The sequence below is a fragment of the Heterodontus francisci genome, chromosome 13 (genome assembly GCF_036365525.1).
Source record: "Heterodontus francisci isolate sHetFra1 chromosome 13, sHetFra1.hap1, whole genome shotgun sequence".
NCBI lineage: Eukaryota > Metazoa > Chordata > Chondrichthyes > Heterodontiformes > Heterodontidae > Heterodontus > Heterodontus francisci.
The window spans coordinates 20,585,999-20,602,303 of NC_090383.1; the positions used below are offsets into that span (position 1 = coordinate 20,585,999).

The 16,305-nt window shown below is 43.3% G+C and overlaps 1 protein-coding gene across 4 annotated transcripts in view; it reads right to left on the bottom strand.

Moving 5' to 3' along the window:
* The window catches only part of stxbp5a (syntaxin binding protein 5a (tomosyn)), a 216,033-nt gene that overhangs the window by 14,085 nt on the left and 185,643 nt on the right, over nt 1-16,305 (bottom strand). For 2 of the 4 annotated variants that reach the window (XM_068044510.1, XM_068044509.1), the window contains 4 exons: nt 7,266-7,379; nt 5,419-5,658; nt 3,547-3,916; nt 1,273-1,438 (listed from right to left, as the gene is read on the bottom strand). In XM_068044510.1, the coding sequence (XP_067900611.1) occupies nt 1,273-1,438; nt 3,547-3,916; nt 5,419-5,658; nt 7,266-7,379 (890 nt within the window). The remainder of the gene's footprint in view (nt 1-1,272; nt 1,439-3,546; nt 3,917-5,418; nt 5,659-7,265; nt 7,380-16,305) is intronic. The other 2 variants (XM_068044511.1, XM_068044512.1) reach the window with 1 other exon arrangement.

A 16,305-nucleotide genomic window follows, 5' to 3' on the forward strand; every position in this document is an offset into this window, starting at 1 on the left:
AAGATCTGCCTAAATGCAAAGCTATTAAACATCTGAGCTAAAGCACGGCTATTCGACTCGAACAGACCCGACATGTGTCGGATTCGAGTCAGGTCGGGTCTCTCTTCCGGGTCCAGCATTCGGGCTTGGGTCGGGTTGGGCTGGACATGAACAGTGCTGCCTTGCTCCGGGAAGTAATCTTCAAATGAATATTCAGGACGTCAAGGCGGGAAGCGAGCAGTCCGGAATCCGCACTCTGCAGTAAAGCCTGGCTACCCGACCAAACCCAACTACATGTGTCAGGTTCGGGTCGGGCATTTAAAAAAATTCAAGGACTCGGGCCCAGGTCGGGTTGGCTGTTGTCGGGTTGGGCCCAGGTCGGGTTTTAATGTTAAACCTGAGCCAGGCTTTAATCTGAGTGACGGCAGATAATATGAATCGCTGCAAGTTAAACTGGATCTCCATATTACTGCCAGGAGCATGGAGTTGTTGCACATTTTTACGGGGCCTGAGCCAAGGGCCGCCTCTCCTGCTAGACGCTGGTGTCATTGGAGAATTTTGGCTTTTGTATGCAACAACAACAGCAACTTGCAATCAGGGAGCATCTTTAACATAGTCAAATGTCCCAAGATGCTGCATCGGAGCTTTATCAGTCAAAAAATTGACACTGAGCTACAAAAAACGATATTAGGATAGGTCACCAAAAGTTTGGTTAATGAGGTAGCTTTTTCAGAATCATCTTATAGGATGGGGGAGGAGTAGATGCACAGGCACAGGAAGGTTTGGGGAATGATTCCAGAGCTTAGGGCTCAGGCAGCTGAAGGCGAGACCACCAATGGTGTAGTGAAGGAAACTGGAGATGTACAAGCGGCCAGATTTGGAGATTTGTAGGGCAGAAAATCAAGTGCAGAGCTAAGCACTACTTGCTGATGCAGGGCTATTTCTGTATGAATTGGGTTATGGGAGATTTGTGAGCTGACCATTGACACCAGTCATCAGCAGCCTTTATTTTATGAAATGTCTCTCCTCACATCGCAGTGCCTGATAGAAATGCAACAAACTAACTGATTCATAAATCTGGAATGAGGCAGTAGGTGGTGTGGTTATATCATCTGCATATCAAAATCAGAATAATATTTTGAAGGGCACTGTCCAGTATGTATCTGATCCACTTTGATATAGGTAACTGAAGGTGAAGAAACATCATTGAGAACAGGCAATCTAATTTAAAGATGAGCTCCTGCAGCAAGATTTTCACTGTGTGGAAATGCAATGAACATGAATGATCCTCACCTGTAAATTCTCACATGTTCCCTGACTGTAGGTGATGCGCTGGATCTCTGTAGGGGAAACTAGATACAGAGCTTGCCCATTGTTGGTGAAACAGAAAGTGCGAGCTATTCGCATGTCCGTCAGTGGCAAATAATTGACATCCAGCAGTGGCCTTAGGCTTGGCAAGCTTCAAAAGAAAATCAGAATAATCTGGTTAAAAATGTAAGTATTCTATTACATTTCTATGTGTATTATATGCACGTCACATATATCTGCAACATATATGCATCACCTGTCACAGATAGACTATAACTACATACACATCACCTGTCGCAGATACACTGTACTATATACATGTTCTCTATAGCAGCTATCCCACATACACTGTTCTACCAGTACTAGATACACTGTACTATAAACACTACTACCTGCACCAGATGACATATTCCTGACATACATACCCAGCATGCACTAAGAGTCACAGTTAGAAAACCATGGCCATGTATGATTAACGGTGCTTAAAAATAAGGGCTTTCTTATTTCCCATTATGGGTTTCATCACTCATCAAGCTGCAATTGAGGTCACAGTGACAATCATACAAAACACATGATTTCATGTATGAATCTCGAGGCCTTGAATAAAAATAGTGACAACACAGCAATGACTATGGAAGAGAACTCTGTGGGCTCTATATAACACCTTCTCATTACAACAGTTGTTATTCAAGTAGTGCTGTATCACATTATCACGACCATCTGTGGAAAAGCTTATATTTTCAAACTGCAACGAAGAAGATCACTATCTTATAAATCTATTCACTGCAAATCCTAGAAACAGAGAGCATAGGCGACCATTCGGCCAAAATAAGTATCTGGCTATTTGAGTGTCCCTGAACTGATGGAAGATCATCGATATGAAATGTTAATTACGTCCTCTCTCCACAGGCACAGCCTGACCTCTGATTGTATAAAATAAAAACAGAAAATGCTGGAAACAGTCACCTTTGTATTCCATAGAGTTAAATTCGTAATAAGAAAAAAACAGCTTTCCAGTGATACTATCAGAACCACTTAATAATTCACATGATGTAGGTCTAATGAAGAGCGAATTATCAATGTACATTTATATACCTTTCGTATCCTCAGGATTATCCCAAGGTGCCCTAGTACTAACACACCCGAGGTCTCACTTAGTGGTCCAGATCCTACACCGTTCCATTGTTACCACCTTCCCGGCTGAGAGCAGGCAAGTCCCAGGACCCTTCACCAATGAATTACACAGGAAACTAAACCCAATATTCCATCCATCAGTGTTACTAAATCTCAGGTTCCTTTTCTGTACTATTGCAGTATCTTAAAACCCACACCATCCACCTCAACTCTGGTACCTCCTACCTACTAATGTAGTAAGAGATAACAATTAAATACACAGATAAAGGAACTTCCTTGAGGGCCAATCTCACCATAAAGCAACTCTAGGTGATTATGCTTAATAGAATATTCACAGATCTCTGGCGGCGTTGCTCAGTGAAAAACTGTATGCTCTAGGGTGTTATGGCATGTAACACACAAGGCATCATCAGGCTCACTGGTTTATAGGAATTTATGGAATTAGAACTGCTAGAAACTTAGCAGCAGCACAGTCATGATGGACCAAAGAGGCTTGTTCTGTGCTGTAATTTCCAAGAATTTTCCCTTCTGTAAATGCTGAGAGCGGAATGAGAATGTGTATGATTCAGGTCTCCTGTGATACGGGAGCCACTTAACGTGTGCATTGAGGGGGGGGGGGGAAAAAAAATCTGTATTTTAAAAGCATCTTTCAATCCTCAGGCTGTCCCAAAGTGCTTCACAACCAAAAAAGTACTTTTGAAATGCAGTTGCTGTTGTTTTGTAGGAAACACAGCAGCCAATTTACGCACAGCAAGGTCCCACAAACAGCAATGACATAAACAGGTAACCTGTTTTGGCAGTGTTTGTTGAGGGATGATTATTGGTCAACAAGCACTCAATACCACAGTTCAACTCATCGTCCAAAAGATGGCACCACAGCACTGATCATGTGTTTGAAGCCACAAGCTGCTGACTGGAAGGCGAGAATGCTTCAAATGAGCTGAGCTTTAAACCTACTGCACCAAAATCAGTAGCCACCAATACTGTCCAATAAAACTTCTCTGAATAAAAATTTCCAATATTCTTTCAAAAGGTTACCAAGGCCTTAACAGATTTCAGCTCATGGATACTATCACATATCCTGATATAACCAGTCCATTCGCGCTTAAGCAGAATGCGAGTTACCTGAATGTCATGATATGTCCATTGGCACAGAAGCATGCAAGGCAGATGCTTCCATTCAGTCCCACAATATCAGCACGAAGAACAAACGATGTTTCAGTTATGTTGTGTTTATAAATACAGTTTTGGGATGGCAGCGAGATGACCTTTGCCTGTTTTTCTGAACATATCACTGCATATTGGATTTCATTTATCTCCTGGGAGGATGAGGGGGAGACAGATACCGGCCTCAGTTTCCTACATTTATCTTTGTCCTCCTTCTCCTCTTGCACATTTGGTTCTCTCCAGGGTTCGTGTGCTGGGTTGATGAGGCTTCCTGTGGTGTCCAGAAATGCCATTCGCAAAATTGCCCCTTTTAGTCTCAATATAGTCCCTGTATAACATTTTTAAAAATACTGTAAAGGGCAATCGAGCTACATTACGGGAAACAAATTCAGCAACGTACACAGTAAAATTATGATGTTCAGTTACAGAGGCAAGCTACTTTTCTATCACGAAATGCACAAAATAAACTGTCAATCGTACATGACAGCAACAAGAACAGTAAAATACTGCAGATTCTAAAGAATCTCAGCAGGTCGGGTAGCGTCTGTGGAGAGGGGAAGGTAGCGTTACTGTTTCAAACAATTACCTTTGGTCAGGCAAAAAATAACTGACCTGAAACGGTAACCCCAAGTTCCTCTCTCCAAAGATAACTAGTATCCTTGGAAAACTGATAAGGTCACAATTTCCCAATGCTATAGAGCATGAACCTTAAGCAAGATGAGAAAGAGAGAGAGGGAAACCAGGGAATTATAAATCAGTTAGCTTAAAATCAGGAAATTACTAGAGTCTAAAATTAAGAATAGGGTGATGAACATCTTGAAAATTTTTAGCTGATCAGAGAGCCAGTGTGGATTTGTAAAGGTTAGGTCGTGCTTGACAAACCTGATTGAATGTTTTGAAGAGGTAAGTAAAGTAGTGGACAGGATGTTATTTATATGGACTTCCAGAAAACATTTGATAAAATCCCTCATAACAGACTGTTAGCTAAAGTTGAAGCTCATGGAATTGAAGACAAATTATTGACCTGGTTAGGAAATAGGCTGAGCAGCAGGAGACAGTCAGGATAATGGGCAGGTACTCCAATTGGCAGGGTGCGACTAGTGGTGGCCAGCAATGATCTGTGTGAGGGCTTCAACTATTCATTGTATTCATTAATGACTTAGATGATGAGATAAAAAGCCACGTATCCAAATTTGCTGAGTACACAAAGATAGGTGGCACTGTAAACAGTATAGATGGAAGCATAAATTTACAAAGAAATATTGATAGACTAGGTAAAGGGGCAAAACTGTCGCAAATGGATTTCAATGGTGGTTCTCTACTTTGGACCTAAAAAGGACAGAACAGGGTACTTTCTAAATGATGAAAAGCTAGAAACAGTAGAGGTACAAAGAGGCTTGGGCCCAGATACATAGATCATTAAAATGTCATGAACAGGTACAGAAAATAATCAAAAAGGCTAATGGCCTTTATATCTAGAGGACTAGAATACAAGGGGGTGGAAGCCATGCTACAGCTATACAAAAGCCCTGGTTAAACCACATCTGGGTTACTGAAAGCAGTCCTGGATACCCACGTTCCCTTCAAAATTTAGTTGCTGTGCACGGCCAGTTTTTTTTCACAGCATGCTCCCTTTAAACAGGCCATTCAGCCCAATAGATATGTGCCAGTTTTTATGCTCTACAGGAGCCTCCTCCTACCTTAATGACTTGCATTCATATAAGGTCTTTAACATAGCAAAATACCCTAAGGCACTTCATAGCATTAGGCCATTCAATTCTTTTACTCCACAATGTAACACGTGAAGCATGACTGTACAAGTGCTCTTACCACTGGGAGACACGATGACTGGCTGAGTAAGCCTCTGCTCTCCTCCAGGTGGCAGATTCAGTACTATGACCAGTACAGTGCCAAGTGTAGTCCCAACCCACAAACATGGCGAGGTGCACGTGTCCGCCTTTCGGGTGTAGGTCTCACAGAAGTGAAGAGCTGTGATCGCCTCTCGGGACTCCTTGTCGATGCTGGTAACGCTGGAACTGCGGGAACGGCTGAAAGAGTTGTCTCTCACATCTGATTTTGAAACATGAGAAGTAAAAATCCTTCATTCAAATAGACTAGAGCACAAATCAGGATATCAGCAGCTTAAATGATCGGGTCAATTAATAATTCAGAATTAGATATTTTATATTTCAAATAAATTTGTTCCCACTTAGTTGATTTGTTGACATAGAAAGCTATTAGTCAGATTAGTCAATCCACACATGCTGGGAAAACCTGATGGTAGTAAACATGGACCATTGCAACATCAATTCAGTCTCAAAAGGGCTGAAGTCATATTGCTTCTCATCCTCATTCTCCCCAAACAGCTCTCCCTTGATTTTTTATTGAGGGCTGGAAGGACAGAATATTGATGCATAATCTTCCCTGACAATGAGAGTTTAAGGGTTACATAGCTCCTTTTGGTGTCTGGAGTACAACTGGGTCATAAAGTTGTCAATTGATGGCTACTGGTTGGGGTCATTGCCTTTGCCAGTGTATAGGTGGGTCCCTGTTTCTGCTCCTGAGAGGTGATTTAGGAGACAGGGGTTAGGGATTGGGCTGAAGCAGCCTCTGAGAATGGGCTCCAGAGCGTGCAGAATTTTTCCAGTTTAATGCAAAGACACAACGTGACTTGTTCTGATTGGTATACATCCAACAGGTGTTTCACCATGCTTGTGTGGAGGTTGCTCCCTGTCATCGTCGACAGCAACTTTCATTTAAGTAGCAAACAACTTAAGGCTTTTTACAAATAGGCATTAGTTACATTGCAGGGGGGAGGGAAGAGGAGAGACAGACAGACAGGCACACAGAGACAGACAGACACAGACGGGGGAAGAGAGAGAGAGAGAGAGCACCTTTAAAAAAAAACATTTAAAAACAGCCCCGTACAAAGGTGACCAGAGATGCTTGTTTTCCCGGCATGGGGGATGATGGGGGATGACCGAGCTGTGGGGGGGAGGGGCAGCAACACCCCAATCTCTGGTGGACACTTACTCCATTGTATACAGCCTCTTCTGCTGGAGAAGCTACAAGTACCCTTTTCCCCTCAGGCGGTAAAGGCCCACTTCTTTTGCACTTGCCGCTGACCCTGTGAACTTTGGTGTGTGCAGGTCGGTGCACCATACCATCACCACCTCCCCTGCCTCATACTTCCCCAACACTCTGCCACCAACACACCCCCAACCTTGTGGATCCTCAGGACTCTGAAGTTTATGGCCACTGATTCCCCATCAATTCAGATTGAGAAGTGGTGCAGACTGGTAAAGGAGAAAATTGTTAGGGGTGTCCATAGTTAGATATGGATTAGGAAGATCTGACTTCATATGCAGCACCCTTTTGCATTATCAAAAATATTCAGTTGTGCAGTATCTATGCATATTTCCAGTTACACATTGTAGAAAGGAAATTACCATGCATCATTTCATAGGATTTTCAGTGCACAATAATACAGTGCCGTCTAACTATAGGAAATTAGATGAATCTTAACTCACTGACAAATAACTGGAAAAAACTGGAGATTTTTCAGTAAGGACCAATTGGTGATAGAAAATTAATATCCAAAATGAACATGCATGTTGATCAAAGATTGATTTAAAGCCTCAGTCCCATTATCAAGTTTTTCAGAAGCAGAACCTTACTAAAGAAATGTGCGTATAGAGAATTCACACTCCAAACATTGTTTTTAAGCTGCTTCTTTTCTTCATGGTGATGATTAAGGCGTTGGTTTCTGCTCTTTGACCCAAATCCAAGCTCTGTCATTGGCAGAGAGTGAAGAATGGAGGTCAGTGCTATATCTTTAAATGAGCCCCTCCCCGAACAAGTAAAATATAATCACATTTGGATAATAAGTATAACAGATGTTTCTTTCAAGAAGCCCTTTGCGCAGAAGGAAAATACTACCAGTGTACAGTTATACATCCACTGCCACACTGCACCATTACCCTGTAGTTATACACCCGCCACACTGCAAATAAACGAACACTTTTCCATCAATATGTAGTATTTTCAGCACCAACAGTAAACAAATCCTGGGAATCACATGGATAATCTAACTCTCAGAACAAAAAGTGATTGACTTTGTCCTAGAGGTGACTGCAGTCTGATCTGAGAAGCCAATTTAAGTTTTAATGGACCGCTTGCGAACTTTTAAAATTGAATGACTTTAAAGTTACCAGCATTCCCATTCACTGAAGTTAACATTCTAATTCAGCCTATTTCACGGAGCACAGAATAGGCAAGAGTCAGAGATCTGTAGTAGAAAAACACATATCATTCAGTGCTCTTTGAATGACATATTCCAATTTACTTTCTTCACTTCCTTTTGTTGGAACATATTTTAGCTTGAAGATTCTCCCACCTTTTGCTCAATTTCTGTTACCTGGGTCTTTTCATCAGATCAGAGTCCATGTACCCCAGTTCTTTACATTGTGGTTTAACAATTAACCAACAATTAATAAGTGATCAGAGTTTCTAAAAGCCCATCCTTAAAGTTTCCCTGCATTTGCTTTGTTGTCAGAGCATTAACAAAACTATGCAGTTACAGATTGATAGATATTTAACATCAGCCCATTATTAATCAGATAGATAACAGTCAGGAGGTGCTCAGAACACCAGGCTTCATTAGGAAGCGGGCAGACTTTATTTCAGTAGAGACATCTCTCAGGTACAGCAGCGCTGGTCTCTTTTGTTGTGCTATGCCTCTTCTTCTTCTTCTTTTGGGCCTCCTTATCTCGAGAGACAATGGATACGCGCCTGGAGGTGGTCAGTGGTTTGTGAAGCAGCGCCTGGAGTGGCTATAAAGGCCAATTCTGGAGTGACAGGCTCTTCCACAGGTGCTGCAGAGAAATTTGTTTGTTGGGGCCGTTGCACAGTTGGCTCTCCCCTTGCGCCTCTGTCTTTTTTCCTGCCAACTACTAAGTCATGCCTATACTGCCCAATATCTAACACAATAACATAACTCAGGGGTCTAACAGAGATCCCCCTTTGATCTCAGATATTCATGTGTCTCATACATGCCCTTAAAGTGAGGCCCTCCAATCTGTCTGAAGACACACTGACAATCATCAATCCAATGAGGAAAAACTTGTCTTTGTATAATTATATTAAATAATGGATATGCTCCATTTACCCACATTAGTGAGCTTGACTTAAATAACATTTTTAATTGCCCTCCTGCATTCTAACTTTTTAAGTCTGATGAAAACCTGGCTTAGCAATTTCTGTTTAAAAATCTGAACACTGTCTCACTGTTTATACAGTCCACTTGACCCTCGATATTCTTGTGCCTTATTAGTACGTTGGAGAGACAGCTGATGTTCCAGTTGCTCATTATATAAAAAATGGCCACTTAATTTAAAAAAAACACAACAGTCCTGCAAGGATAGTAATGATATCCTTCAATGAAACAAAAGCAGCGAATGCTGTAGCCTACTCGGCTCGTAATGCATTAGAGATACCATGGAGAAGATTATTGTTAGTGCATCAACTTCATCTCCTGAAATTAGACATGGGAGTTTGATTGTCCCCAAATTTCAGAATTCTTGATCCACCACTGTCAACATTACATAGTCACCCTGTAGATATACTACCACTGCAGTGATAGGGACTTGTATTCATTTGCTTATATTTTCATTTTGAAGTTACTTTAAAACCCAGTGCTTTAATCCAGTTTAATGCAGTGCCACCTGTTAATACTGACTGACTGATAATTCACAACCTGAAGCAACCTATTGAAATAAATGTAAACAGACAATGCAGAAAGACTCAAAGGTCAGGCAACATTTGTGGAAAGAGGAAGGTAGGATTAATGCTTCCTATCTCCACTGATGCTGTGTGACCCGCTACATATTATCAGCATTTTCTGTTTAGTTTCAGCACCTGCAGCCTTTTGCTTTTAGTCCTCTTGAAATAAATGCCCTGTTTCAGATATAAAGGTTGTCTTGTCCATAAATAGCTAACATAAGCATATGCTATGACTATCTCGCTGGATAATTCAAATACATAATAATTTAAAATGGCTGGCTGGAATTCTACTTTCAACCTGTAACCCAAGACCTAGGAGGAAGAGTCTGGAATATAACTGACAATTCATGAGCAAGCTGCTGCGCTAACAAAGCCTATAAACTATCCAAACTTTCAGTATAAGCCTTTAATCTTTGGGATTTTGGCAATGAAATGAGCAGAGAATAATGAAACAAAGGTTTCATCTCTCTGGTGGCTATAAGGACCCAAAATGGAGTTAGTTTGGGCACTCTCAATCTACTTCCATATAGTCACAAGTCCACATCGCAAACCAGCCCACACCTCACATGGACATTGTTATGAAGATGCTTCTATATTTTTTCTTAAGTTTTTTTTGAGGACTCATTTAAATAGTGGAGATGGATTCATTGGAAGTCTGAAGATTTTATAGAAGCTGGACTTTGTTTTGCTGTTGACAGTTCATTGAAAGGACACTGATGTTGCTTACAAACAACCTTGCTGGAAGTCATGTTCTTTAAGCTTAATAAACAACAGAAACGTTGGTGACCTGGGGAGGATGTTTCCAGAGAAGCCACATGTCAAGGTTTATGGAGGTCAGGAGGTTGACTTTCTGTTTTGGGGTTTTGGATATTGTTTTCAAGTCAGTTGGGGTGTGAACTGTTTTGAAGAAAGTTGGTTTTGCCTGCCAAGGAAAAAGGAACCACCCAGCTCACCTCTTTACTGCTTTGAAGAAACCCTGCAAAGAACCAGTGTGGGGAAAGCTAAAATCCCTGGTGCTGCATCTCTCCTGAGAAGCTGAAAAACCCTGTGATTCAAGTGTGCTGGCTGAAACCCCTGATACCACATGTCTGCTGGAAAGCCTACCAGATGGTTTCTCAACATCTCCAGAACGAATTGCTTCTGAAAAGATCCCAGCGACCTGTCTCTGTATACCCGGACACCAAACAAAAAAGGACAACTGACATCCTTCCATATCTTCTCTTTTTTTCCTCCAAGAATTAGCAAGTATTTGGCCAAAGTATTTTTTTTGTAACAGACCCCTGCAGAGAGAATTTCTGTATTTTTCAGTGTGTGTGTACAGGGAATTTAAAAAGGGAACTTACATATTTCAATCTGTGTGTTAATGCTTTGCTTTGTTACTGGTTAAGGCTTGTTAGATAATAAACTGATAATTTTGTTGTTCAAAGAAATCTGGTTGGTGTATTTTATTCTGAGATAAAGAGTAGAGTATATGACGGATCGAATCAGTAACTGGGTAAACATTTTTAAAAATATATGTTGCGACCTGCAGGGAAGTGGGACTAGAAAAGACAGTGCACTCCTCCCACCTCGGTCATAACAACATGCTGCTTTGGGAAATGAACAAGTTTACATTGTGGCTTAGGGTGCTTCTGTATCTGGGGTTTGACATCATTATTCAGCACTTTAGAATCATTATTTTGAACTGAGCTAAATGATCTTTTCTGTCTCCTTGACTTCCTAGATCCTTTGTTTCTGTTTGCTCTATACCTGATTCTGGAAGTACTTCCTGTTGATTTCTGATGCCCAAAGTGGAAAGCTGTTCCATTACAGCACTGACATTTCACCTTAACGAGGGGAGAAACAAAACCCTTTTTTTAAAAAAAGTTACTTCTAAGCCTTTCATATCTACAGTATAAAAAATAAAACCTGATTCCAAGGTGAAGATTATTACTTTTCTATGCAAGAACAGAGTAAGCCGTATAAATCTCCAACAGCTGGGCAACCAATAACTACTACATCACAGAAGACATGGCTAATCCTAGATGATAGAAGTGATTATAATATGCAAACATAGAGGGCATTTTGAATGGATGAGAAGGGAGACAAACAGGAAAGTTGAAGGTGAGTGCCTTGTGCATAAGGGACACTGGGATAAGATAGGCAAGCAGGCACTGCAGTAAAATAAAACAATAGTATGAAACTCTCCTGGTACACTGCGTTCAATGAGAAATGGGCCAGGCGAACATCTGGGGTTTGCTAAAGACCTATCAGGCGAATGACTAATCACCTGACAATAATAATAGAAGGGGTAGTGAGGAACATAAGCTAATACTGACATGAGACATTAACCATTCCTTCAACGAGGAATGTCCAAGGGGGAAAGGTGCTGAGCTTATCATAGTACATGACTGCTCCGAACTTTGGGTATCAAAGAGCCCACAAGCAGCAGTGTTTTCTTTAAAGACTTGGTTCCTGTGATTGAACCAAACAGCAGAAGTAGCTGAACCCTTGGTGATGGTAACTTACAACTGGAGTTGGGCAACACAAAGGTGGGTAACCAAGCCATTAGTATATAGCTTCAGGGGTATGAGGACTGAGCTGAGTAGCATGGGTGATGGGTTCCTCTCAAGAACCCATTGGAGGAGGATAAATGATCATTTCCACAAATATGGGGCCTAAATTTCCTTCTGGAGATGGGAAACGAACGCTGGGACGGTTTCCCGGTCCCAATCCTGCCCTGAGGGGAAATAAACAGTTAAAGGCCCCAATTTTCACAGTGGCGGACTGTTAATTGGCCAAAGGGCGAGTTGGGCAGCTAATTAGCGGCGCAGGGGCGGGAACTAAGACAGGACAGAAAGAGTGTGGACCCAATTTAAACCAACCCAGGCAGCCACAACTGTGGCTGGATTACACAAGCAGCAGGAAAGGCAGAGGACTGGAACCTGGAGCAGGGCTGCTCCTGTCTTTACTGATGCTGACCTGGAGGTCCTCAAGGCAGTGAGGGAGAGGAGGGAGGTCCTCTTTCCGGAGGATGGCAGAAGTCCATCCTCCCAGGTCTGGATCAAGAGTGCTGAGACTGAGCAGACAAAGCATGCCCCTGAGGAACTGGGTCCAGCACAGGAAGTAGTTCAATGAATTTATTTGCTCTGGCAAGGTGAATGCAGTGCCAGACCCTCAGGACAAGCCTCTGGGGTGTTCAACCTCCAGCAGACACTCCAGCTGAGGAACCAGAGGACACATGGTGCTCCAGAACATGGAAGGAATGTGTGCCCAGGGTATTTACTGACTGCTCAGCAAGGCTCAGAGCCACAGCGCTGTTGTGAACTTGCCAGCACTGATACATAAGGTTTATGAAGATGAGTCATTGGCATTGGCCATAGAGGCCAGCAGTGCCGTAACTCTCTTTTGTCCTTGCAGGAGAAATGGGCTCATAATGCCCAGGAAAGGGCGCAGACAAAAAGGGTCCCCATCCTTCACATTGTCACCACCATAGAAGAGGGAGATCACCAGGGTTGCTGACCATAAGCAAGATGAGGAAGGCAAGATGGGCACCCCTGGTGGAGAGGGTGAATAGAAACTAGAATGCAGAGATTAAGGGGGCACATTGCACTCTACCTCGCCTGACAGCATGTTAAAGACTCAGGTGCATTGGGAAGCCTCAGCACTGCACAGGATTCTTCTCTCAAAGGCTAGTTCTCATGATCTCTTCTGTCTCCAAAAGGTTCTGATGTCAAGGTGCAAAAACCTATTTATGTACCATCACTAGAGCAGACCACACAGCAAGCGCATCACACACTGCAAGTGCACCCTCCACCAGCTCAGACACAGTCACCTCGGTGGGGCTTCATGCATGCTTAGGTAGGGCAACACTGGGTGATGAGGTAGCGACAAGAGACAGAGGCAGCAGCAGCTGTGGGCAGTCCCCCTTGGCGGATGGAGGACAGGTACAGCCCTGCTCAGTTGGGCACAGATGCACAGCCTTGGGAGTCACAGGAAAGGAGGATCTACTTAGACCAGCAGCAACAGATGTGCTCCCACATGTCAGAGTTCCCTGAGGCAGTGCACAGTCAGGCTAAGAATGGAGGAATCCATTCAGCTCTGGTGCACCACTGTGGCTCAGGGCTTTGAGGTCATGAGCTCCTCCATGGAGAGTGTGGCCAACCTCATGGATGGCCAAAGGCAGCACACAGTGTGCATGCCACACTGTGTAGCCTTGACCAATCAGTGACACTGAGGTGCAGAGATGTCTGGAGGGGATGCCATTGCAACTCAGTTGATGCTCCCCTCCAGTCATCTGAAGCATTAGCCAGGGGCTTAGACAGTCACTGGGCACCATCATCAATGTTCTCCTTGGTCCTGCTGATTGAGGGACCATGTGTGCAGCAGGGCCTAGTGACAGAGGCTGCTCCCAACTTGAGGCCGATGCAGGAGTCACTCCACACCATTTAACAAGTGTCAAATCTTTTGTTTAATCAAATGCAGATAACACCAGTAATTGAAGTACTTATTCATTCACTGAGATTGATCAATAGGTAAACTCTCCCTCTGCTAATCACAAGATTTTGAGGTGTGAAACACCCATTTTATGTTCTCAAACTGCTTTGTGTTACGACTATGTATTTCTGTGAGCCTATGTTAAACATGTCACAGTCAGCTCAAAAGGTGCTTCTTTATGCAATGAGATTGCAGGCCACAATCCAAGGATCAATAAATGATGTGATTATGAAAACATTAAACCAGCTAAAATAATTATATGTTCTGCAATGAAAAGATTTGGGCTGAGACCTCTTATATTTAAGTCACCTTAAGCATCCAACAAAAACGTTTCAGCACAGACAATGTTGAAAGGTTATTGACCTGAAATGTTAACTCTGTTTCTCTCTCCACAGATCCTGCCAGACCTGAGTATTTTCAGCAGTTTCTGTTTTTATTATTTATTTATAATAAAAAGGGTGAATGAATTAAGGTGCATTTATATAGCACCTTTCACACCTTTAGGATGTCCCAACGGAAGTCACAGCCAAAGCATTATTTTTTTGAACTGTTATCAATGCTGCTGTGTAGGAAAACAGAGCCAATTTGCACAGCAAGTTCCCTCAAACAGCAAATGAGATGCAAGATCAGATCATGTGTTGTTCCAAGGAGTTGGCAGAGGATGAATGTTGGCCAAGATACTGGGAGAACTCACTGCTCTTCTTCAAATACCTAAATGAGCCAATGTAAGTCTTAGTCATTTGAAAAACAGCACCCTTGAGAATGCAGCACTCTCTTAGTACTGCAGTTGAGCGTCAACTTAGTGTCTTCCAGGTATGTATCCACCACCAACAACTTTATTTATCTACGCCTATAGCACAGTAAAATGTCCCAAAGCTGTTCACAGGAGTGTTATCAAACAAAATTTGACACCAACACAAAAGCAGATATTAGAACAAAATGACCAAATACTTGGTCAAGGAGGTAGGTCTTAAGCACCTTCTTTGGCCTCCTTATCTCGAGAGACAACGGGTAAGCGCCTGGAGGTGGTCAGTGGTGTGTGCAGCAGCGCCTGGAGTGGCTATAAAGGCCAATTCTAGAGTTACAGACTCTTCCACAGGTGCTGCAGAAAAATGTGTTTGTCGGGGCTGTTACACAGTTGGCTCTCCCCTTGCGCTTCTGTCTTTTTTCCTGCCAACTGCTAAGTCTCTTCGACTCGCCACACTTTAGTCCCACCTTTATGGCTGCCCGCCAACTCCGGCGAACGCTGGCAACTGACTCCCACGACTTGTGATCAATGTCACAGGACTTCATGTCGCGTTTGCAGACGTCTTTAAAGCGGAGACATGGACGGCCGGTGTGTCTGATACCAGTGGCGAGCTCGCTGTACATTGTGTCTTTGGGGATCCTGCCATCTTCCATGCGGCTCACATGGCCAAGCCATCTCAAGCGCCGTTGACTCAGTAGTGTGTATAAGCTGGGGATGTTGGCCGCCTCGAGGACTTCTGTGTTGGAGATACGGTCCTGCCACCTGATGCCAAGTATTCTCCGGAGGCAGCGAAGATGGAGAGAGTTGAGACGTCGCTCTTGGCTGACATACGTTGTCCAGGCCTCGCTGTCATAGAGCAAGGTACTGAGGACACAGGCTTGAAACACACGGACTTATGTGTTCCGTGTCAGTGCGCCATTTTCCCACACTCTCTTGGCCAGTCTGGACATAGCAGTGGAAGCCTTTCCCATGCGATTGTTGATTTCTGCATCGAGAGACAGGTTACTGGTGATAGTTGAGCCTAGGTAGGTGAACTCTTGAACCACTTCCAGAGCGTGGTCACCAATATTGATGGATGGGTCATTTCTGACGTCCTGTCCCATGATGTTCGTTTTCTTGAGGCTGATGGTTAGGCCAAATTCGTTGCAGGCAGCTGCAAACCTGTCGATGAGACTCTGCAGCCACTCTTCAGTGTGAGATGTTAAAGCAGCATCGTCAGCAAAGAGGAGTTCCCTGATGAGGACTTTCCGTACTTTGGACTTCGCTCTTAGACGGGCAAGGTTGAACAACCTGCCATCTGATCTTGTGTGGAGGAAAGTTCCTTCTTCTGAAGACTTGAACGTGTGCGAGAGTAGCAGGGAGAAAAAAATCCCAAAAAGTGTGGGTGCGACAACACAGCCCTGTTTCACGCCACTCAGGATAGGAAAGGGGTCTGATGAGGTGCCGCTATGTTGAATTGTGCCTTTCATATTGTCATGGAATGAGGTGATGATACTTAGTAGATTTGGTGGACATCCAATCTTTTCTAGTAGTCTGAAGAGACCACGTCTGCTGACGAGATCAAAGGCTTTGGTGAGATCAATGAAAGCAATGTTGAGGGGCATCTGTTGTTCGCGGCATTTCTCCTGTATCTGACAAAGGGAGAACAGCATGTCAATGGTCGATCTCTCTGCACGAAAGCCACACTGTGCCTCAGGGTAGACGCGCTCGGC